Genomic DNA, 25,122 nt, shown 5'->3' on the forward strand with positions numbered 1-25,122 from the left:
TCTGTACGTACCCATATTGCAGACCGCCATGTGGACACTCACTCTCGTACATTTTATAAGAGTATAATCTTTTGGATAATTCTGTTGAACTTTTCAGGACTGTGGAATCGTAGTCGGAGTTGGCTGTTTTAGTTACTGAGTTCACAGCCATGGAACTTTTCATCTCCTTTTTCGGTTCTTTTGACCATAATCATATTTTCGTGTTCTGCCTTGCCGCTCCAGTGTAGTTTTGAACCCAGCGAGGCGTGGGTGCTTTTGACGTTATGACTGCGCTGAGTGGAGGACCCGAGGCTGTACCGCTCTCATTTCCTAAGGAACGACTACGACTTCCACCGCATTACGCCGCTGATTGCCTGGCTGTTGCTTCGTACATTCCATCCTCTTGCCAGTCTTGAGGGTGGAGAGCCGTGGTTCACCTCTGCTGGCTCTGAACCATCAAAGGAAGGGAGGGGACACGCAGAGGCTGTTGAAGTACATTGCTTTCCATCTAAATCTTGCGACTTAGTTTTTTTATCCGGAATCGTGCTAAGTAAGTGTTGTAACTTGGGTTTTGCTTAACATATTTCGTAGTCATTACTCTTCATATTTTTCCGTCCTTTTGGAAACAGCACTGCCGCAGGTACATAACACAAGGTCAAAGCTCAAAACATGACTAGATTACCTCAACTTGCACGTATTTGAAAAACATGTGAAGCAGTGTAAAAGTTCGTATAAATGAAGCGGCCAGGAAGCTTTATAAACTAGAAATATACACAAGATAAATAGTGAAGGATGTGGTTGTGTGACGTGTCCCTGAAACAAGCCAGACTGTCGCCCCTGAATGAGGATACAAAGTCTGGCAGAGTTGGTGGCCAGCTGGACTCTAATGCTAAGTAATGGTGGCCGCGTGTTGAGTAATGGTGACAAACTGGCAATGAGATGGCTTGTCCAGCTCGTGGGCGGCCTGCTTGAGGCTAAGGTCATCACTGCGGATTAACGCTGGTTGTGGGAATTTGTTATGAAGTTTACCTGTTGGAGTTTGCCTTGTGAATAAAGATATATCAGCACCAGCTTTTGCAAAACTGATCTAGAAATTTTGCCGCATTTTTCGCGGATGTGTGTTGAGATGCGTGGTCGAGAACTTGATTCCATTGGATCTTGAGCGTTTAAACATTATTTTGCGGTACATAATGCTGGTGATGATGTGAGGAACAGGCGATCCCTCGAGAAAACAAGGCAGAGAAAGAGAAAAAAATAAAAATAAAGAGACGCAAACATTGCTTTCATAGACGTGCCACATGTACTGAATCATCTTCTTTATACCGCTGGAAATTCTGCCAAGTTACAGCACCCTTCTAACAAGAGAGGACATTAGGACGTATAGTTCCTTCTCCCTGGAGACTCAAACGGGAGGACATGGTGTTTGCTTCACGTCTCTCTGAACTCCATCTGAGAGACGCATCGAGGACGTACCAGGAACTCTATGAATACAACACCTGTTTTCACCAACAACTGGAGCTAAACACTTGATGCAAACTTTGCTTATGAACTGAGATATGAAAAGTCAAGAAAGCAGGTGATGGAAGTTGTATACGTAGAACCTTGTGTGTGTGTGTGTGTGTGTGTGTGTGTGTGTGTGTGTGTGTGTGTGTGTGTGTGTGTGTTTGTGTTCTGCGAGGGCGTAATGAGAGGCGCTGGCAGTGATGGGGAGACCAAGGGGGCGGACAGTCCCGAAGCTAAAGGGAACTTGAGGCTGACGAAGCACCAGTCACACGCAGGTCCCGGCCGCTCGAGGGTAGCAGAGGAAATCTTACCCGAGCTCCCCGCCTCAACCTTGCTCTCAGCTGCGCCCTTAATTATTGACGGAAAAATAGGAAAATAGCCCAAGGATGGGGAGCGCTATGGTGCATCTTTACGTAAATAATTTATCGTAAGAGTGAAAGTATATATAAAATGTCTTAGGCTTCCCATCCAGTGCTGCTTTGTTTCTTTTCGTCGGTGTTTTACTGGAGTGTGTTCAATATCGGAGTCAGTTATCACATCATCAGCTCGTACTTATGTTGCCTTTAGAGACCAGGTTGTTTTTCACCTTTTCACTTCTGGTCAGCCTTTCCCATAATCATCTACATCTTTTAAAAGACTTAGTGTTTGTTCTACAGTCTCTTAAAAATGTACTTCTGAAACCTAGCAAAGATGAAATTAAGCTCATTTTCCTTTTTTTTTCCTTTTTTTTTTGTGGGTGTGTGCGTGTGTGTGTGTGTGTGTGTGTGTGTGTATGTGTGTGTGTGTGTGTGTGTGTTCGTCCAAACGAATGGTAATAAAAGACGATCCTATCAGTGAAAGGGTAAAATGATAAATTTAACACACAAATTTATTTCAGATTAGAAGTCATGGTTTTATTGGTGTCTGTCCAATATTAAGGTTCAGCTATAAGATCGAGATTCTTTTTATCTCCTTACAGAAGAAAATTTTTCCTTAGGTACCAGCATCACACACACACACACACACACACACACACACACGCATGGGTTAGATTTATCAATCTCTTCCTTCTTCCACCATCAGTCGCCATCTTCAGCTTGCGTTGCCCGTGGAGAAGAAGGAAATGAGGGTTTTTCTTAAAGATCTGCATCACACACTCCATTCCACTCGGCAGGAACGCTCAGTACTCGATGACACGGAAAACATGGAATAAGAAATCACTTAAGTCTGTTTCCGTTCGTATGATTTTGGATGTTTTTTTGTATAATGTGCTTTACTTGTGTTTGTATGTGTATGTACTCAGAACGCGTTTTCTGTTTTTTTGTTCCGTGTGCCTCGTGATGTTGTTACTATTGTAAAGTTTTGCATTTTGTTTAGGTGCAACTGTACAATTCCTGTTTTTTTTTTTTTTTAGTTGTCTGTCTGAGGAATTTTTGTTTCAAAGCTGCGGTCAGTAAACAACAACAACAACAAAAACAACAACAACAACAACAACAAAAACAACTACTACTACTACTACTACTATCATCACCACCACCACTACCACCAGTACCACCACCATCACTAATAGTAATAACTTCTCCCACAGACACTACACTTCGACACATCACAAATATTTGCACTACACACTACACCTCACCAAACCCCTGACACCCTCTTCCCTGAACACATTGGATCACCAGAATAGAAGCAACCCATGTAATAATAGATATATGTAGTATCTTTCCCACATATAAAATTCAGTATTGTCAAGGATCTTCAGAGAACGCCCCAGTCTCCCCAAACCAAAGAGAGGAGGTCCCTGGGGTCATCAGATAGGGAGAAGCCTTAATCACTGAGGTCTTTTGCTAAGTGGTGGGATGGAACGGTCTTCCCCCCTCCGTGTTGTAGCCGTAAATGTGAGGCTGCACGTGTCCGCCATAGACAAACACCTCGCTCCCTCCTGTGCTCGTCTGGCTTAGGGAGGGAGAAGGCGGAGCTGCGGCCGAACTGGGGGTAAACATCAAAATTGCGAGGAGAGAGAGAGAGAGAGAGAGAGAGAGAGAGAGAGAGAGAGAGAGAGAGAGAGAGAGAGAGAGAGAGAGAGAGAGAGAGAGAGAGAGAGAGAATAGGTCTCTTTGAGGTGTGTGTGTGTGTGTGTAGTGTGTGTGTGTGTGTGTGTGTGTGTGTGTGTGTGTGTGTGTGTGTGTGTGTGTGTGTAGGATGCCGCTAGGGGAGACGGTAGTTGGATGAAGTGGAAAAGAAGCGGTGCCTTCAGGGCAGAGAGAGAGAGAGAGAGAGAGAGAGAGAGAGAGAGAGAGAGAGAGAGAGAGAGAGAGAGAGAGAGAGAGAGAGAGAGATAGTAGGGTGGATCGCATTTCACCATAACCGTGATTCTGAAATTCTTTAAGTTTCTGTCCCTCGCGTGGAAACTTTTTAATTGGCACTAGGGACAGAATACGAATGTGCCGCAACACCTTAGTAATCAGAAAAACGGACTCTATACGTTTGTCTTGTGTGTTTCGTCTCTTCTGTCTCTGTCTGTCTGTCTGGGTCTCTTCGTCTGTCTTTGTCTGTCTTTCTGTCTGGCTGAATAGAGAGAGAGAGAGAGAGAGAGAGAGAGAGAGAGAGAGAGAGAGAGAGAGGGGGGGGGAAGACTATCATCAGTTCCAGTACCAGTGTTTTCTGACATATGACTGCTTTAGATAATAGTGGAAAAAACGCTGCATTTTTTATCCTTTGCTTGCGTGACCTGCTGCCCCACACATCCTGCCACACCCTGTTCTCTCTGCTGCCTGTTTATTGCGAGTCATCGCTTGCCTTCACTCAAATAAAGCGAACACAACTGTTTTTGTCAGTTAGTTAGCGTTGACAAGACAGGGATGTTGCAGTGCGTATGATTCTTGTCTCGTGCATAAAGAGAAGAGAATGAGCGCCAGGCAGAATCAAAACCCCACCTGCAGTGGACGCCAACCTTAAAAGTGCGTCAAACTTTATATCTACTTTTATTATATGTTTTTTTTTTTTTTTCAGGGTGATATCTATCAGTGTGCCTCTTTTTCCAAGTACGCTGTGCATTTACACTCTGGCTCGCGTTCGCTGACACTCTGATAAAATGTTTGCTTTGATTACTGTATGTAATTATGAATTCATCTCCGTCATAGCTATTAGTGACGGAAATTTACATAAAAATCATCATTGTTTCATAAACGTTACACAGGAGCATATTTAATTATTCCATCTGCAGTTCCGTTTAGGGAACATGTAATCTTTGACACTGGTGCCTGTGTGATGGCTTGCAGCTCAGTGATCGGAGTGTAAATTTGTCTGTTTTGTGTCTTGACTAGTAAGTGCTCGACAGTAGTAGGATAGTAGTGTGTGTGTGTGTGTGTGTGTGTGTGTGTGTGTGTGTGTGTGTGAAAACAAACTTTGTTTACATTCGTAATGGGAAATTTCAACGCTAAAGTTGACATGGAGAGGTTGGTCAGACAACGAGAGGCAGTTCTGAAATAGCCATGCAGGAAGGGGCCAGAGGAGCATTGCTGCATTCCCTTAACGTTGTGAACGCATTCCCTAATAACACAACAAAAAATAGTTATGGATAAGTCCTGGTGTGAAGAAAAAATGTATTTTGTTATCAATGAGAAATAAATATTCGTGATCTCAGGATGAGTGGAGAGAGCAAGACGATGGTGATGATCGAGTATGATAAAAATAAATGTTTATGCAGCGCTGCAGTGCTTTTACACAACAAGAGGTATTCATATGAAATAGTGATATGAGCGTCTGCTGCAGGGTTTCGAAGTACTATCATGAATAAGAAGTGACTCTTCAGTCATTTTGCGTAGAAATACAGACTTGTAGTCTGTGCTTCAGTACAGGAAATGTTTGTGTGTGACTGAAATGCTGATGGAGTGAACGTGAATGTCTCGGAACAGAAAGTGTATGGCTAAAACGCATTACATCAGTTACTTACAACAAAAAACCGTGAAAGTTATAATGAATAAAAGCCCACCTAGTGGGAAAGAAAGTATAAACAAGCAAATAATAAGGAACACCAGTGCACTTGAGAGAGAGAGAGAGAGAGAGAGAGAGAGAGAGAGAGAGAGAGAGAGAGAGAGAGAGAGAGAGAGAGAGAGAGAGAGAGAGAGAGAGAGAGAGAGAGAACCTACGCAGACAGGTAGTTTTGCCTTTCAACTTGCTGGACGACGGTCACACCTCGTTAGGAGTGCTGAGGTGACGGGCGTGAAGGATGTGTGTGTGTGTGTGTGTGTGTGTGTGTGTGTGTGTGTGTGTGGGCGTGCAATAAACAATATATTCAATGCTTCTGTGGAATAGTGATTACCTTGCCACCTACGCATTTACAAGCTTTGGTATGCATTAGCAGCATGACGGGCAGCTTGTGAGTGCCTGGCTGTTTATTCAAATTTACGGACTGACAACACGGTGCATCATAATATCTTATCCAACCTACGAAGTCTTTATCTTGTACATCTTTAGATTACTAATACGACGGATATGAGCATCTTGTAAGGGATGTAAGATACTTAAGAATCTCTGGAGTTATGTAGCAGAGACTATGTAAGTGTACTATTTGTGTTAGCATTAAGAGATCGGAACCCCTTTTCAACAGTGCCTTGAGCCAGGATAAAACTAAGGTCATTATTCAGAGAAGCTTTTGTTCTCTCATAACGACTATTTTCAAAGGTCACAGAGATATCAGCTGGAGTCTCATGAAAGTTTCTTTTGCTGCTAATGCAGAAATTTCGTTGATTTGTCACTAAAACCGTAAAAAAAAAAAAGATAAAAAAAATAAATAAATAAAATAACGATTAAAAACTCGTGTAACTTCAACTAAAGCCTTTGGAAAGTAGTGGAGATAGAGCGCCTTACTGCCACATAGCTACCTGATATGAAGTGTGCCCTGAGTTCCTCCTCTGTAATTGGTTAACAATGAGGATTCAGAGAATTTGCTTGACTATGTAAGTGTGAGAATTTGTATGAAGCGAGAAGAGTCTTTAATTCCATGAGAAATAAGAAAACAAATCTACAGAAGTACCAATAACAAAAATTCTAGAAAGACAACATTGTTCATATTGCCTGGCTAACGATGGAGTGTGCAGGTAATTGCTAGATGAAAAAAAAAAAAAGATACTCAGATTACAAGACTGTGTAGAAACGGATTTGAAATGCGAAGCGTTCTCATTTATTCGCGACTGACAAATTAGACCATTTTCTCCCTTTGGATTATTCTATTCTGGGACTGACATCTTCATTGAACCTTTTTTTTCATCATCTTCTTGTCATTGGCCAGAAGACCCCCTTTCATAAAAAAGATTTAAAAAAAAAAAAAAAATATCGTCTTCATTTACTTCAGTTCATCATTTACAAAGTGGTAAGGTAAAGCGAAATGTGCCAGTAGAATCCTACTTCACTGAGTAGTACCGGACTCTCCTTCAGAACTCCCCTTCCTCATTAGAACATCCGTAGACTCATTAACTCGTTACCGTTGTCAAGGCTGCAGTGGTTGGCCTTCGAGATCCAGCGAGCCTTCATAATTGCTCCGTGGTACAAATGGATAAAGCAGTAAGGATTTGTCTCTACAGCTGCCTCTTGGTGATGGACTCGCCCGTTGCCCCCCAAGAGAGACACTTATTACGAAGCTGGACAGTTTAATATATATATATATATATATATATATATATATATATATATATATATATATATATATATATATATATATATATATATATATATATATATATATATATATATATATATATATATAAACCCACACATTAGGTACACAATAAACAACGAAGCATTGGTAGGTTCAGGGTACGAAAAAGATTTAGGAGTTGTAGTTAGCTCTGAACTCCGCCTAAGAAAAGAATGTATAGAAGCCACAAACAGGGCAAATAGGGTATTAGGATTCATTTTTAGGAGTGTTAAAAGTAGAAGACCCGAAGTAATATTAAAGTTGTATTTGGCGCTGGACAGACCTCATCTAGACTGCGCTATGCAGTTCTGGTCCCCATATTACAGGAAGGATAAAGGTCTATTAGAATCAGTAGAAAGAAGAATGACTAAAACGACACAGTCTAAGTGTACTGTGTATGAAAAGAAAGTGTAGTCAATGTAACTAATAGAGATGGAGCCATTGCAAAAGTATGTCCCAAATTAGAACAACAACAACAACAACAACAGCAACAACATCATCATCAACAACAACAACAACAACAACAACAACAAGTTGTTGTTGTTGACTCAAATAGGAAATGGAGTTGTCATCACAATCTGCCGAAAAAAAAAATAATAATGATAGACTGCGTAGCAAGTATCTTAAAATTTATTTAGCGGCGAAGTACTTTCACTTTCTTTCTTCCTCAACACTGTAATTTTGTCCAGAGCTGCAGGTAAAATGTCAACAGTTACTAGGTAAATTACAATGGTTTCTGTCTTAGCGCTTGTCAGAGTGTCGCGCTAGTGGGAGATTACTATTTGATCATATTTTAATGGGGGCACACCAGGTCGCCTTGAATTATGCATCTCCTCACGCAGTCCACTTTAGGAAATCAATCTTTTTTTTGGATTTTAAGTACAGGCAAGCTTCTTTTCGCCTAATGCTACTGTTTGCTCATTAAGATAAGCACACGAGTAGAAAAAAAGTGTCAGGTATTGTATGCTATCACTATTTTATGATTACTGTTAAAATGAATGTTGACAGTTGCAATTGGAAATATACTCGTAGTTTTGTTGATTGTTGAGTAATTGTACTGGGAATATATATTTTTCTAGTTGACAAAACATGCGTCATCCAGAAGCACATATTCTTAGTTATTGAATAATTATATTGTGACCTGCAGACTTTATCTTCCGGATGAATGAATGAATGGCACGAAGGACTGGAAAGGTCAAGGCCACGGACACAGGCACCACGAAAGACAGTGCCTAACAACACACCTCACTCCTTCACTGGTGTAGCAAGAGACCGGCTACAGATGTTACTCACGTGACACCAAGATGTCGATTCCTTTGTAGCCAACCTTCCGTGTTGACTGCCGATATGATGACTTTAACATGCGAGGGGTCACTGGCCAGGATCTGTAACCCCCGGACGGCCTCTTGGGATATTAATGTTTGTATCAGTTTCAGAGAAGCGTCATGAGCCTGGATGCTGTACTGTAGTCATCAATAATGTCCATTCAGACACCTAAGATGTAAAGAGAAGATATTGAGCACTAGAGAACAGCGCCTCTATGCTCATGTCGATAGCTGGATTCATCTGGCAACCTAAATCAAGAATATACGAATGTTTACCATGATGTATTTACCGAAATGAGTTCATATTATCATTATTATCACTTTATTTTGGATCACTGAAGTCGTCGTGGGATGATTAAATGAAATAACAATTGGCGTCGTGTCAGTCAGATGATTAGTGTGTTGCCTTCGCCCGCTGCTTTACACTTCAGGCCACTTGCTTCGTGTATTTTCAGTGATATCCATGAACAGCAATGAAGTGCCAGCGTAGTTCATGAGGTGATGCAATATTCGCACATTTTTCGTGGAGCAGTTTAAGTCGCTGGAAAGAGGAAACACAGAAGCAGAATGCCTGGATTTTTTTTTTTTTATCACTTACAAAAAAATTAAGGAATATACAGATTGACAGATTCGAACTGGAGAGTTTAAAGAGCAAGTGTGAGAATGAACAAGTTGTGGATGGCGTCCACTAGGGAGGTTAAGGAGAGCAAGCAACGACTGCATAGTTTCATTAGATAAAAAAAGATGGAGTAACCATAGTGATGCACCTGGATTAGGAAGCCAGAAGAGTAAGAATGAAAAAAAAAAAAAATAATTGCGTATGATGATCACAAGGAAGGCAATATATACTCCAGAATAATATATTAAACAGAAAATAGCCAACTGGAGGAAGACAACAGCGGTGCGGCGGAGGGAGAGGGAAGCAGGACGGTTACTTAGACGAGGGGAGATGATGAGGTGAGTGGCCTTGGACTCCACCTTGTTTAATAACGACGTAAGGAGGGAAGCCCGTGAGAGACACACTCCTGACAAGGCTTCAGGCTCCTTTATAAAGCCAGCATCTGGTGGTGAGCAGGCAGGGAGGAACATGAGGTTTGCAAAAAAAAAAAAAAAAAAAAAGTTTAATACCTGTGCTTTGATTCTGATACTTCTGACCGGTTTCCAAGGCCTGATTTACGACTATTTTCAGAAGTGATCTGGCTGCGCGAAAGGGTCTTTGTGATTATAGTCATCTTTGCGAGAAAACTAGTCCTTTGCTGTATGTCTACATTCTTTGAGTCCGTCCTTCTTCTTATTAGGTTTTAAGTGTTTTCAACTGGTAGATCATATTTGCATTTAAGTTAAAGTGAAATGAGTTTGAGGGGAAGTATCTTGTGGCTTTTGCGTTGTACAAGAAACTCATGAACCCTTTTATCTGCATCTTTTCAATGAACACCTTTACTTCTCGCGATTCTAATTCCTTAAAGTGACTGGTTTGACTAAGTTATCGTATAAATTAGTAGTTCCAATAATTTTCAAGTGAAAAAATATAAATTTATGCATTCTAACAAACTATTAATAATAGTGCAGTCACGGGAAGCGTTGCGTCTGTGTTTGAAACGCTTTTAGTAACAACAAACAAATGACAGGTAGGTAAATAAATATGCTCCACGCCGGTGAAATGTTTGAAATGTTTGAATGAATAGAAATTAAGAGCTTCCGGAAAGACGCATTTCCTTGCATTTGAATATTTATTACAACTTCTATTTTGTGTGATCAGAATTTGTGTCATTTTCATGTTTTTGCATCGTTGTTCACTTTAAGTGCCTTGACCCGGGTCAACGTTCCTATGACATGTTAACACCTTAATTTCTAAACTAAAATTAGTGTGAAAAGTGTACACTCTGTGGTCCTCGCGAGACTCCCCGCCGCGCACTGGACGCTGAGCTCATGCTTATGAAAATAAAACACTCGGCGGCAAAGATGACTGATGAGTTACAAAATCAGTATTTCGAAATGAAATGATGATTGCCAGTCATGGTTTTCGACCTGAAATTTTATCTTATTGGAGAATGTTCAGAAATTCTTGAATAATTATTTCTTCACGAAAATATAATTTCTTGTGGGTAATGCCACAAAAAAAAAATATTAAACACGTTATGCGGATGTATCGGTTACTTGAAAAAAAATATGTTTTCAAACTGAGCATTCCTTCCCTATATGATGGAAGTAGTGTACTTGTTAGCACAGCCCTGCAGTGTGTGGCGCTCACTAGCTGAGGAGCAACACACCACCACTGTCGGGACCGTGGGTCTTGCCCATAAAATATTGGATGCACTCATGTTACTTTCCCTGAAGTAAAGATGAAGATCAGAATTTTGGGGGATCCTGTAAACTTATACATACATACATATATACATACATACATACATACATGCATACATACATACATTCATATTTAACTCTCTATGTTATACTTTTAATATTGCAAACACAGTTATCTGTTTATCTATATTTATCTATCTACTTATTGTGCTCGCTGTATGCCTCTTTATACATCTATCTGTCTATCTGTCTATATGTCTGCCTGTCCATTTACGAGTATGTCTACCTATTTACCCATCTTTCTATATATCTATCCATCTCTCTCTTTCTCTGTCTATCTGTCTATCTATCTACCTATTTATCTGTCTGTCTGTTTATCCATTATCTGTTTATCTATATTTATCTATCTACTTATTGTGCTCGCTGTATGCCTCTTTATACATCTATCTGTCTATCTGTCTATATGTCTGCCTGTCCATTTATGTCTACCTATTTACCCATCTTTCTATATATCTATCCATCTCTCTCTTTCTCTGTCTATCTGTCTATCTATCTACCTATTTATCTGTCTGTCTGTTTATCCAACTATTTATCTATCTTCTTTTCTTTTCTCTGAATTAATTTTCTATTCTCTTTTTTTGTATTTTCCAATTAGTAGAAATCTCAGGAAACATTCACACACACACACACGCGCGCGCACACACACACACACACACACACACACACACACACACACACACACACACACACACACACAAAGATTCACGGAGAGAGAGAGAGAGAAAAAAAAACATACCAAGAAAACAAAGAAAGAAAGTTATATGTATATAAAAAGAAAAAAAAAGAAAAAAAAAAGAAAAAGGAGCTTTCCTGAGGCGTATGATCAGAGGGAGAGATTGAAGCACCCTGATGACTGCCTCACCTTCCCTTCCTCCCTCTCTGCCTCTCTGCCTCCATCCCTCCCCGACTCCCTACCCTTGATTACAAAGGTGGGGAAAGACTTACGTGCCTCGCCCTTCCCTTACGGAGTGTTAGGCCTTACTTTGAGGTTTAGCTGCTTCCCTATTCCGCCAGTCACGCATTGGTCAGATTTTAGCAGTGACCGCACCGTCTTCATTGACTGACTGCTATTTGTGTGGGAGTGTCAAGGGGAGAAAATGTTTCGTGCAGGCCGCTGAGGGAGTGAGGGGAGGAGATAAGTGAGGTGATGAACGAGCGAGCGTTAATGTTGCCTAAGATTGGTGTGTGTGTGCTGTGAGGGTGGCAGGTGTGTTGTTAGGGATTCGCAGGTGTGTGGTGGTGGTGGTGAGGGGAGTGCGTGTGTGTGGGAGGCCAGTTAGGGATGCAAAGAGGCCAGTCACGGGAGGAAATGGTGGTGATTTACTGGTGTGTTGAGGTGGCTGGTGCCTGGCCGGAGTGGTGAGTCAGGGGAATGACAGGACGTGGAGGAATTCACCGAAAACTTGATTAGAAACCTTCATTGAATTATGCTTCCTTGGACGGGCGTCGCGTCTTGAAGATCACGCACTGGACTGATGATGGCCAGTATTACCCCACATAGAGAACTTTAAGCTTATATAGTTCGATGTATGGGTAACGCTTTGTTCTCTCGCATCACGCATCCCATCCTCTGTAACTAAATCTTTTAAGAATTTAGATTTTCAACAAGAATCTAATGATGCTTCTTAACTACTGACCTTCTTTAAGACTGACACCGGGATGGAATGTAGAAAACGGAAAGAGCCGCAGACGGAATGCAATGGTGAATTATACCATTTTAAAGACTATTAAAAGAACACTTACTGAAGACAAAACACTCTCTCTCTCTCTCTCTCTCTCTCTCTCTCTCTCTCTCTCTCTCTCTCTCTCTCTCTCTCTCTCTCTCTCTCTCTCTCTTTCTAAGAATAAATACGGGCAGCAGAAATATGTACTGATTTATCTTTAGTCTTGAGATAGTGAAATCATGGAGTCGTACACGTGAAAGTCCTCGTCTAAAAAAAAAAAATAAAAGAAATAATTATAGAAATGTAACGCAATCTCGACCGTGACAACGACGAGTATATCACTGTAGTAAGGTTACTGGAGTGAAGCATAAAGCAGTGCACAGTGCAGCTTACACCTCTGCCTTTACGTCCTCCATAGCCAGTATAACGTTCCTTCAGCATTCCAATGTTAGTGGCAGTTGGTTTCCCGAATGCCTGATTAGTTTGTGATAGATTCTCCATTGATGGTGTTATCACGGTAGCGTAATTTCTTTACTCTGAATGATCTAAAAAAAAAAGAATAATGCAAAATGTTACGGGCGAAGCTCATTGATCAGAAACCTGATCAATGAGTGATGTTAATGGGATGTGTGTGTGTGTGTGTGTGTGTGTGTGTGTGTGTGTGTGTGTGTGTGTGTGTGTGTGTGTGTGTAGGGAAAATGTAATTTTGGTGTTTGAGGTTTCTCATTTAGATTTTTCATAAATAAAATGTGTCAGCGTTCATAAATAACAGCGGCGCGGCCACAGCGGCCATCAGGCGTGGTGTCCCTGTTGTCATGCCTGCAATAAACAGTGAGCCCCGAAAACGAACAAATGTTCATCAAATCTCCCTGAAAATTGAAGCTTTAAGGATCCGTGTTGGCGTCACGAGAATAGGACTTAATTAATGATAAAGCAGCAATATACAAAATAATTGATATTATGAACGATATTCTGTGTGCATCTGTTGACTCTAAAAAAAGAACGTTAAAAGGTAATATAAAAGCCATTTGGCTTATCGGGATAATTGACTAAATTATATAACTGAATATGCAGTTATATCAACTTTCTCTTCAAACTTATACCCATCAGGATGTACTTTCTTCCACGTAAGCAAGCTTGCACTGATGCTAAGGTGAACTTGCTTTAAAAGCGCGTACATTATCATCTGCGCCTTAACTTACTTTTTCGCAAGTTACTAAAACCATAATGACAGAGCAAACTTTTCTTTTAAAATATTTATTCTCAAGGCACACGGAGCAGCCTTTGCCTCGCAGGGGCGTGGTGGTGAGGGTCGTGGAGCAGCCCCGAGGCGCCTGCTTGTGGTCTGCTGGTGGGAATTTATTCCTGTGATGGGTATTCAAGCAGTGCGTCATTCAAACACGTGGCGTCCATTCAGAGAACAAATTGAAAAGGAAGATGAATACTTGACCATTCTAATTCTGGCATATTCTTTATATTCCTGTCGCTAATCGATAAATGTTTATTCAAGGTATAAAATAAGGTAGCTGAGAAAACGAGCCTGCATGAAAACGGATCTCCCTCCCTATGATCAAAACGGCCCTTCTCAGAACAAAATCATACTTATTACTATGAATATTTCGTTTCTTTGAAGATAATAGCAATAATTCTGGTGTCTGTAACAGCTAGTTCTTTGACTGTTTAAGTTAACGCGCTCCTTATACTGTGTTATTATTTCTGTTTGGCCGTTTTGACATATAGTGAATCTGAAATAGCCGGGTGTTTAACGTAGTACTGTTTTACTACTTTTTATACTGTATTTTTATTATTGTATTATTAGTATTGTAATAAGTTTAATATAATTATGCTTTAGTGTGAAAAGGGGCTGGTAACTAGCTTGTTTAGATACTCGTGCGTGCTGCACTCTAGCGGCGAACAGTAGAGATAGCTCAGACGGGAGTGAGGAACCGCCACTGTCCGCACACTTGCGCTTTGTGTTACACCTGTGAACGCCTTCCCTCTTCGCCTCTACACCTTAGAGCGCCAGAAATAATTGGTGAGTGTTGAATATTGTACTTGAACGTGTTTGATGGATAGATCAGGGAAGTGGAGTTGTAGTCTGTATATTGATGTTGTTGATGTTAATGCTTCTACTACAATAGTTACAGCAATAAACATGGTAACAACTAGTAAAGCAGGATAGCTTTTATATACGGTACTGCTGTTTTCTTATTAAGTAAGATTGAATTTGAATTTGAAACAAAAAAAAAAAAAAATCGGGTGATAGGGTGTGACCGTTTTCTTAACAGACTGGGCAGTTTGGGTGAGGGTCGTTTTAAATTGAGGCCGTTGAGAGAGAGAGAGAGAGAGAGAGAGCGTGCGTGCGTGCGTGCGTGCGTGCGTGCGTGGCTGCGTATGTGTATGCGTGCCTGCGTGACATCATCAGTGGGTCGGCGGGGCACTGAGGCCAGCACATATTTCACTGCTTCCTCTTTAAAGGGAAAATCTCCGAGCCGCGAGTCTTCAATTTAGCCTGGTCATATTTTTTTGACTTAAATTTTTGCATTACTGTGAAAGGGCCAGAGTATTTTTCCAGGTTCTGAAAATTGGAAATAATTTACGATATATATATATATATATATATATATATATATATATATATATATATATATATATATATATATATATATATATATATATATATATATATATATATATATATGAATCCTGCTTGTTTGAGGAATAATAAGTAGAACAGGATTTAGGATTGTTTTTCCTCGTAATTGGATGATGAACCCTGCCACTTGATAACACTTCATGGGCGGCCGTGGCAGCAGGGAGTGTTGGTATCCAGGAAGGAGCGATGAGTGAGCTTTTGTTATCATGGGATGACGCTCAAGACTGGGCAGGCACACACGGGTGGGCCTCATGGCAGGACAGGTGCGCCGCTGCCCCCAGAACGCATCTGAGCCAAACGATTTGTTCCTTCTGAGTTAATGCTCACCTAATGCTCTTAACTGCTGCCGGATACAGATTCCAGGGCCGTAGTGGTCTCTAAGCTAGCCATAAGGCTTTCCTTGGCAAGGTAGTGTACATTTATGGTTTTAGGTCTAGCCAGATCAGTACGCAATAAGCTGCTCCCGCCCCTTGCTTAGACCTCATAACTAACGAGGAGCTCGGCCCGCCGCTGCACCGGCCTCGTTAGGAGGGATGGAGCGTGGTCGGCGTGGTAGTGTATGTCAGGCCTACACGCTCAGTTGTCTTCTGACCTCGCAGTAAGATTAAGAATGTAAATCAATGGGATACTCGTGACCGTAAATACATTTCCTGTATGGGCCACTCACTATGAAGTCTCGGTAATTTTGTAACAAATTGAAAGTTCCACGACTACACTTCCGGACTCTCACCGTTTTTCTAATACGCGAGTAACGCAGCATCAGCATGTTTTTTTTTTTTTTTTTAATCCTGTTTGCAAGAGTTTTGAATCCGATTGCCGTAGTCTTCTTTTATCGCATCCTTGGCACAGAGACCACCGCTCTGCGGTACACAAGTGTGAGCCTCGGTTTGAGGCATCTGTAATGTTTCTGAACGAGGCCACACAACACACTCAAATGCTTGTCCTCTTTTGAGTGTTATCTGATCAATAGCTGGATGTATTAAGGAAATCTGTGGAAGGTAACCTGGAGGCAAGAAAGATGTCACAGATAGCCAGGCTCCTGTCATTAGTGAAAGGGTCTCTGTCCACCATGAAATGATCAATGAACAAGGGCGCGGTGTGCAATACCATTTACCGTCTGCCATCGTAACTCAAACCTAAGATATGCAGTAGTTCTCGTGTCGCATCTTCTTCATCACCATTCCATGTGCTAACGGTTGTCTTCAATCACTTCTCTGGGCTGACAGCTCGTGTGGCACAGTCCACGACTCCTTCCCTGAATCTGCGCCTCATTTTTCATGTGATGAAGGCCTTGAGTTCTTCACAAAGTATGCTGGCAAGATTTTTTATTATTCTTTTTTTTTTTTTTCTCAGAAGTAAGCTCAGACGTAATGAAAGTGCCGGCAGAGGGGCAGTGTTTCTTGAGGCGAAAGAGAGAGAGAGAGAGAGAGAGAGAGAGAGAGAGAGAGAGAGAGAGAGAGAGAGAGAGAGAGAGAGAGAGAGAGAGAGAGAGAGAGAGAGAGAGAATGTATGAATGTATGGAGGGTAATTGTTCACATATTCGTCGCTGGCTCTTCTCCAGAAAATGTGCTAACATCATATAAGCTTGTCTTCCATAACAAAATATGACTGAACTATATATGATCCGTAACTATTGTATCATGATTATCTAGAAAACAATTTTGATAAACGGAGCGTCTTTGTGGTGAAATAATAGATTAGTGTAAAAATTTTCAGCAATTTACTTACGAAGAGTCTCGATGCCGCCACTTGAAGACATATTCATCAGAGAGAAACCAAAGGGAAGCGAAGTGTCTAAGAGATAAGCAATAATTTTGTCGATGTACTTTCAAGGTAGTAAATGTCCAATATTTGTTTCATTTATTATACATTCTTATTCTTTCGAAATCAAACAAAATAATAACATGATAAACAAAACTTATTTGTTCATATTGACTGCCTCCTTTGCGTTTATTTCTTTGATTTCCTGACATGTGTGTTTCTTTCGAGATGTGGGTGCCTCCCGAGGCGACGAGTGCACTGAGTGTTGCTTTTCGTCTTTATAACATTTCCTGAGTGGTCATATGTCATCCAAGTAGTGGAAAATTTGCATTCATAATTTCCCAGTAAGAACAGGCAATACCGTTGTCAGTATGCATTTTGATGCCAGCTTTCGAACGACTGCGTGTATAAAACAAGGAGGGAGGAGAGTAAAGATTGATATGAATGCCTGTGGGGTTAAGAAAGGAGAAATGTCGCTCCACGAATAGAACATACTTGTGCTAGCAAATACTGAATATATTAAAGTTGGAAAAGTTATCAGATTGCGGGGTGTCTGATTTATGGATGAATGGATGGACACTTAATGGAACTGAAAATCGCTAGGGAAATTAAGGTAATTAGAGGAAGAAGAGCTGGAAGTATGAAATGTAGTAAAAGATTGGACAGGTAGCAAGTCGGGACCTATATTCGTGTATTTATGAAAAGGTTTAAAATCTAGTGGGTATAGTTGCATATGTAGGAACGTGTGAATTGAAGGATCATACCTCTGTGAATTAGAAATGAACAGTATCAGTCAGAGAGTACACTTAGAGGATTAACGATAAATATTTCACTGGTAAGCTGCGATCACTCCCTCATCCCCGTGTGTACATATTGGTACCAGAGTATTTTGCCAGCGTGGCAACGCGTCCATGGACACAGGCGTCATGAACTAGATCTTTCTATCATGTCAACGCGGCCGGAACTGTAAACTCTTACACTAGTAACCAAAGATTTTATTATTCATTCTGCTGTTATACTGACAGAAAGGCCACATACAGAGAACGAAATTTAACTGACCAATTTAAATATCTCCGATTAAATTATCTGATAAGCTTTAATTCCTCACTCATATAGCTACAAATTTAGGACAAGCGCAGCGCGTGCCACAGACCTTCAGCTTGTATTGCAATGAACTTTATTTCCGTGAACTCGTGCAGAGCGTCGTGTTAGTTCAATGTGACGTTCTGTAATTTATGATGAACCTTGAATGGTGAATAGTGACACTTAGATTTTCTGTATAAATATATAATGCTATATTAAACTAACCAACCAACAACCCAAAGTCCCTCCAAATGTACCACAGTGGAACGTCCTTTGGAAGAAGCATTCGTGTGTAATTGGTCCTTTACGGCCGCCGTCTGGGCTCTTATTTTCTCTCCTCGCACAGCAAACAGTGTGTCGCGGTGAGATGGATCCGTTCATGGCTATAAGTGAGCGTGTCATTGACCTGAGCACTCGTATTCCGATGTATGGCTGAGGCGCTTCACTCTCCGTGCTCCCGTCCTCTTGATCAAGGAGGACACTAATTGCTCGCTCATCAGGGAAGGTCTTGAGAACACTCGGTGCGTGCTCACATTCAGTCATATCTGCTCGTTTAAACATCAGTTTATGTATCTCCGCCGTCAATTTTTAAATCCTGGGTCTGAAAAAAATCTACATTAAGGTTAAAAAAAGAAAAGACGTACACGAGTAGTATAAAAGTAGAGAAAATGAAGAATATAAAAATAATATGGATGTAAAAGTCCATGTGAATCAATAAACGCTTTTGACTCATGTTTTATTTAAAATGGATTTATTCATCTGTGCACTCACCCTGTTCAGTCATGAGGGACTTTGACTTGCGTATATCTTCTCTGTTTTAACTAAGAAACATTTTTTGTATCATCAGAAATATCTTTTGAGATTGAAATTTTATTTTTCCATTTTTCAAGGTCTCGATTAAAAAAAAAAAAAAAAAAAAAGACCAAAAAAATTAAGAGTAAAAAATTCTTTCGATATTACAAAGTTAAAAGACAAGAAGCACGTAATGATAATATCGGCGTTAAATTTTCAAATAAATTAATGATAGTCACTTTTTATCACTTTTTACTAAATTCTGTTGAGGAGTAGAGGGCAGGACATTCGTTCAACGGACAAAAACCCCATAGAGATAACGCTTATAACCGTCACGATGAAGTTGGAAATTATGACGCCGGGGTGAAGCACGAGCCCCGTAACTCTCACCGGAGGACACTCGACGATTTATCGGAGTCGTGGATCTTGCCGCAGCCTCCAGGTCGCGGGGGACGCCAACCTTCCTGCCCCCCCTCGTACTCCACCTCCCGCAGGACGCAGCCACCCACTAATGGGCGTAACTTCCTCCACAGAAGTGCCAAGTCCATCTTCAGCCTCCACATCTTGGCGTCTGAAGCCGTTCCTGAATCGCGCCATCAGACGAACCTTACGATTTTAGTGTCGTCTAGATTACTTGCAGCGACCAGATGGTTTCCTGGCCGCGGCGACCCCTGGACTTGTAAACTGAACCACGCCACATGTCAATAACCTTGATGAAAGGAGAAAGAGGGGCAGAAGGGAGGGTAGGAAGGCTGGGAGGAGGAGGAAAGAAGAGGGAAGGGAAGATGTAAGAGCAGATGAGATGGGATATAGAATACGTGGATGCAGCAGGGGAGGAGAGAGGAAGGGGAGGTTGAGAAGGATGAAAGATGAAGATGCGAAGTAATATAAAAGAAGGCAGAGGAGGAGTTGGAGTATAAAAAGGTGGAGATATTTGATATCAATTGGCTCTAGGTAACAAACATCTGATTATAATAAGGTTTTCCGTTTGTTGTGATGCGTCAAAACCTTATGTCTTAAAAAAAAAAAAAGATAGACTTGGGAAGTAATTGGTTTTGACGTTGCTTTTAGATTCACCCAGAGCTTTCATTTGATCTTGCCAACTTTTAAGAGGCCATTGAAATTGAGTGGCTGTCGGTAAAGGAGATTCCCAAACGTATGCGTGGGCAGCATGTATCGAGAAGACCCATTATTGAAGACGTTAAGATCTGATACCTATTCGTACTGCATTCGGGTCGTTGGTTCTTCACCATACTACTTCAAAAACATCAGTGCATAAACTTCGGAAACGTGAAGAAAAGAGGAGAGAGAGAGAGAGAGAGAGAGAGAGAGAGAGAGAGAGAGAGAGAGAGAGAGAGAGAGAGAGAGAGAGAGAGAGAGAGAGAGAGAGAGAGAGAGAGAGAGAGAAACTGTTAAAAAGAGTAAATGGACGGTTTTAAAAGAAGGAGCTGTAAGGATTTCTACGTAAAGCTCCCCATGTCCTCCAGGCTGCACTTCACGTCCATTGCATCCTCACTTCGTACCGTGGAATGGAAATGGAATGAAATGCTTCTGCGCTGCACCCCGACAACTTTGAAAGGGTTCTAGTTGAGATGAGTCTGATTTTTAAAGATGTTCCTACCGTTCTAGGGAATAATTAACAAGATTTCTACATTACTAACAGAAGAAACACTCTTGAGAACCCGGGTAATCATCTGCGTGGCCTTCAAAAATGGTCGTGGTGAGAGAGCAAACCGCTTCAGAATACAAGTTTGAGTGACTCCACCTCGTTAACAACTCTTCTCATCTCATTCAAGGGAGCCACTCAAGTGTTTCTCCATCGCATTCCATTCCACTATGCCACTTCTTGTCATCCCATTCCCATCCTCTTACATTCTCTCTAGTCCCGTTCCTATTACATTTTCTTTTTATATCATCCTATCCTACTGGTTTTTGATTCCATATCCATCCCATGTCACCTTATCCCATCTCATCCTGTTGTTGTTTTTTTTAATTACTTGCCCGTTCTATTTCATCCTATTCCATCCCCATCACACTATCTGGTAATTTAAATTATTCTATATTCACTCTGTTCCTTCCTATCCAACTGTATATTTCTATTCTGATTCCATTTCTTCCTTTCCATTCCAACCTACCGCTTTTCAACACAAATCATATCCCATTCCATTATATTCTGTCCTATCCCACTGCTTCTATGTAATTTCATTCCATTTCATCCTGTGCGTCCATTCAGCTTGCAATTCCTTGCATCTCACAACTCGCCCTGCACCAAGCCACACGTACCGCTACTCAGTCATTCATTTACCATCGCTAGAATCCCACCGCACCTTCACTAAAATAACAGGTTTGTCTGATTTCGAGCCTGTGGTCGAATTTGTGTTTAGAATTTTTCACTTCAGACGGCGCGTGGGGAGGAAGCATCGCGTTTAAGGTTTTAACATTGCATCGTGCGTCAGTAGAACACATTATGCCTCTAGATAGAGTTTGCCGGCTGTGTGGTATCGACCCTTTGTGAATGTCATGGCAGGAACGTTTCTCTAGTCAAAGATGCAGTAGAAAGCTTTTTGCCGGTAATCACGAAAAAAAAAAAAAAGTAAGAGTAAGACAAAAGAAACTTCCATCCGATATTTTTTTTTCTTTTTTTGTTATTCATGGACATGTGTGAGTTTAACATCAGTGAGTGAAATTGGCGTGTTACAGTACAAGGAGCGGCGGAAGAAGGGCTGGAAGTATTCGCTTTACGTAGGTCTTCCCACCCCGCTACCCATCTCTTGGGTGCAAAATATGAGCCACGACAGAGTTATTCATCTCTGCCTCTGAGACACGCTACAGCTTTGTAAACACCAACTAAACCCCCACAAGTCCCTGTCCCTCCCTCCTCCTTTACCTTCTTTCTGCCTCTCTCGTTCTCCCCTCCGCTCCTCCCTTCCGTGGGCGTGCAGGAGGGTGGAGGAGGGCGGGAGGAAGAAAGGCAGTATCTCAATGTCTGCCCCTCACGCTCCGCAACCCTCACATTAATTATATAAATTGAACTTCTTAAGCTTACGTCTGTTTTTTGGTTTGCGTATAGCGAGGGTCGTCTGTCACCGTCAGGAAGATGCGGTCGTTTCTTCCTCCCTCACTCCCCCCCTCTCTCTCTTTCTCCTTTCTTCCTTTTACTCTCCTCTCCGAACCGCCATCCGCCCTTGTCCATCCCCTCTTTCTTTGCGTCTATCCGTCTACATATTCACTCACCCATGACTTACTGAAAAAAAAATACACTGGTTTACAAAGCATTATTACACACACACACACACACACACACACACACACACACACACACACACACACACACACACACACACACACACACACACGATGTTTTCGCCGGCCTGGCTGCGTTGCGATGAAAGGTCAAGTGTATGGTTCCTGAGGACGTCATTAAGGTGATGGTCTGCAGGCGAGAGGGGATGGCAGGAGAGAGAGGAGGGTAAAGGGGGATTAGAGAGAGAGAGAGAGAGAGAGAGAGAGAGAGAGAGAGAGAGAGAGAGAGAGAGAGAGAGAGAGAGGGGTCAGTTGTCAAAGCTCCTACTACTACTACTACTACTACTACTACTACTACTACTACTTATACTACTACTACTTCTAACAACTACTACTTACTACAACTACTATACCATTACTACACCACTATAACTGCAACTACAACAACCAATGCATCAACCACAACGCGAATCACCACTAAACACAAATAAACTATCATCCCAAAACATGGACACTACCAACCTAACCATATTGTTTTAACCTAGCGTCCTTTGTTCAGGCCTTCTCCAGCGTGTATGCATTTAGGACCCCCGCGCTGCTCTCCATCTAGGCTAACATTAAATGAAACTCGTGTCTTGTTTTATTTACCTCGAGGGAGCTGGCGACGACGATGCCACACGCGAAACTCCCCTTAAAGAATGACTCCAGGGTGTTCTTTTACGTCACAGCGATGACCCCAAAGTTCCCCCGGCCTCGCCTTGCCAGTCTTAGGGCTGGCAAGGGACGCTGGAGAGATGGGGAACTCGAGGGTTACCGAGCGGTTTGGAATAATGGGAAGACGAACAGGGAAATAGATACTCGTGGATACACAAATAGATAGGTAGGTTGATAGATTTGGGGAACTTGAGGATTAACTATTCGTGTGGAATAATGGTAAGGCGAAAGGAAGTATACTCGTGGGTACATCGATCGATAGGTTAGGTTGATAGATTGTTAGATAGGTACGAATGTGGATGGATGTATGTGGATTGGAGATGGATGAATAGAAAGTTTATTAGATATATATCGAAATAGGAGTTCAGTTCGTTTAGAATACTGAACAGAAAGGGCATTATGAAAGCAGGGAGAGAACACAGACATGCAGAGTTTGATACAGGAGACGTTAAATATGGAGATGGATGTATAGATTTGTAAATAGATACACGAACTCATAAAATCTGAAAATAATACATGCATACAAAAATAAACGAATGAGTATGAGTATAGATAACATAAGAATAGACAGATACATAGATAAATACACGCAAACACACAGGAAGATAAACAGAGAGCTCCGTGAGTAGAACGCGAAGCTAGAGAAGACAACAATGGAAGTCTTTAGGAGAAACAGCTTAAAGGAACTGAAAGACCTCAAGAACTTACCAACTTACTGCAAACAGAAAGTAAGAGAAAAGACAAAGGAAGACCACAAAAGGTTGGAAATTAAGGACAACAATAAAGAGAGGAGAGAAAGAGGAGCTGAAAAGAGAAAGAGAAAATAGAAAATGCGGGGAGCAAAGTGCTGGTGGAGGAGAGAGAGAGAGATCAGGAAAGTGTGGGGAGGAGAGGAGACCTGGCGAAGATATGGGCAAGACCACCAGAAGACATAAAAAGACCTTCTCCAATAAGGGAGAGAAACCTGCACCTTGGAGACACTCAGGAAGGATGGATGGAGGGAGGGAGAGAGGGAGAGAGAAGTAAAAGTAAGGGAAGGTGCATGTATGGAGGGAAGGCAAGAAGGCAGGAGGGAGGAGGGAGGAAAGGAGGAAAAAGTAAAGGGAGATTCTTGTAGGGAGGACGTCAGTAAGGGAAAGGGAAGATTACATTCAGGTGATGGTCGTGAGCACTGCCATGTAATGATACTCCTTATGCCTGGTCTTTCTTTCCTTCACTCCTTCTCTTTCCTTTTCTTATTTCCAGAAACTGTAAATAACTTCCTTTGTGTCCTATATTTCTCCCTTATCAAGCAAAAACTGTAGAGTAGCACATTTTTTTCACTCCTGGTAACGTTGTTGTAGTCTTGTTAATTTTCCTCTTTCCTCTACGTATGGTGGGCCTTATGAGGGGAGAGGAAGGGAAAGGAAATAGGAGGTAAGGTTACGCTGCCTGGCCACAGTGGGCTCTCTTCATTTCCTGTGTGGCGGTAAAGTTGAGAAACAAGTCCGCGGCGACTCGCTCTCTGGTGGCCGATGGGAAGGGGAGCGCCCAATGACTGTCATGTTCAGGACAAGTTGAGGAAGCACAGTGTCAAAAAGGAGCGTATTCTCAAACATTTCCGTCTCCTATCAACTTTTTTTTTTCTACTATTTTTCTAGAATTACTAGGCTATTATGGCTAGAACAGTGACTAACTAAGGGCTTGGTTGTGGCATTTGGGAATTGTTACCCTGTGAGCCACCATCAGATCCTAATTGATTTGTTGAGGTTTTCATGCATACTTTCAAGATTCCAGTGACAGTTCAACAAAGATTCTTAAGTCCATGGTAAAAATAATATCTTCGAGAACCCAATTAAAAACGTGGTCTTTGAAAGTGGTGATATTGGCAGCCAATAACGTATGAGAATGTGTGCTAAAGACTCTTAATATAGTATTTTCATGACGAATCTGAAATTTTATATTCTTACCTTTCTACTTTGGGTAGTTGTTTGTGGCTGACATGCCTCGAATTGAAACTTCCTTTTAGATACGAGTAAATTGAAAAAAAAAAAAAAAAATGGATTAAAGGTGATGCGTGACAGGTATATTGTGTTCCGCCATAATGAACCCTGCATGTGCACAGGAATCCGTGTAATCAACTAGAATTAATGGATTTATTCAATCGGTAAAAACTGAATGCAATGTATCGCCTCATTCAGCGTTAAAACATTTTTAGTAATTCCTCATTGACCTGATGCGGTAAACACGTGGCGGCTGCAGCATTCGAGGCACACGAGACCCTCCTCTTGCTGGGAATGCCGTGAAAAAGTTATAAGAAGACACCTGTTGCCTCGGTACTCGCCGGGCGTCGCGCAGTGTGTTGCTGCAATGAGGGACTTC

The 25,122-nt window shown here is 41.5% G+C and overlaps 1 protein-coding gene across 1 annotated transcript in view; it reads left to right on the forward strand.

Moving 5' to 3' along the window:
- The window catches only part of LOC135111287 (uncharacterized), a 262,066-nt gene that overhangs the window by 36,404 nt on the left and 200,540 nt on the right, over window positions 1–25,122 (forward strand). Inside the window, exon 6 of the mRNA XM_064024524.1 lies at window positions 14,421–14,547. Coding sequence (XP_063880594.1) covers window positions 14,421–14,547 — 127 coding nt within the window. The remainder of the gene's footprint in view (window positions 1–14,420; window positions 14,548–25,122) is intronic.

This window comes from Scylla paramamosain, chromosome 21, assembly GCF_035594125.1.
Source record: "Scylla paramamosain isolate STU-SP2022 chromosome 21, ASM3559412v1, whole genome shotgun sequence".
NCBI classification, from domain to species: Eukaryota; Metazoa; Arthropoda; class Malacostraca; order Decapoda; family Portunidae; genus Scylla; species Scylla paramamosain.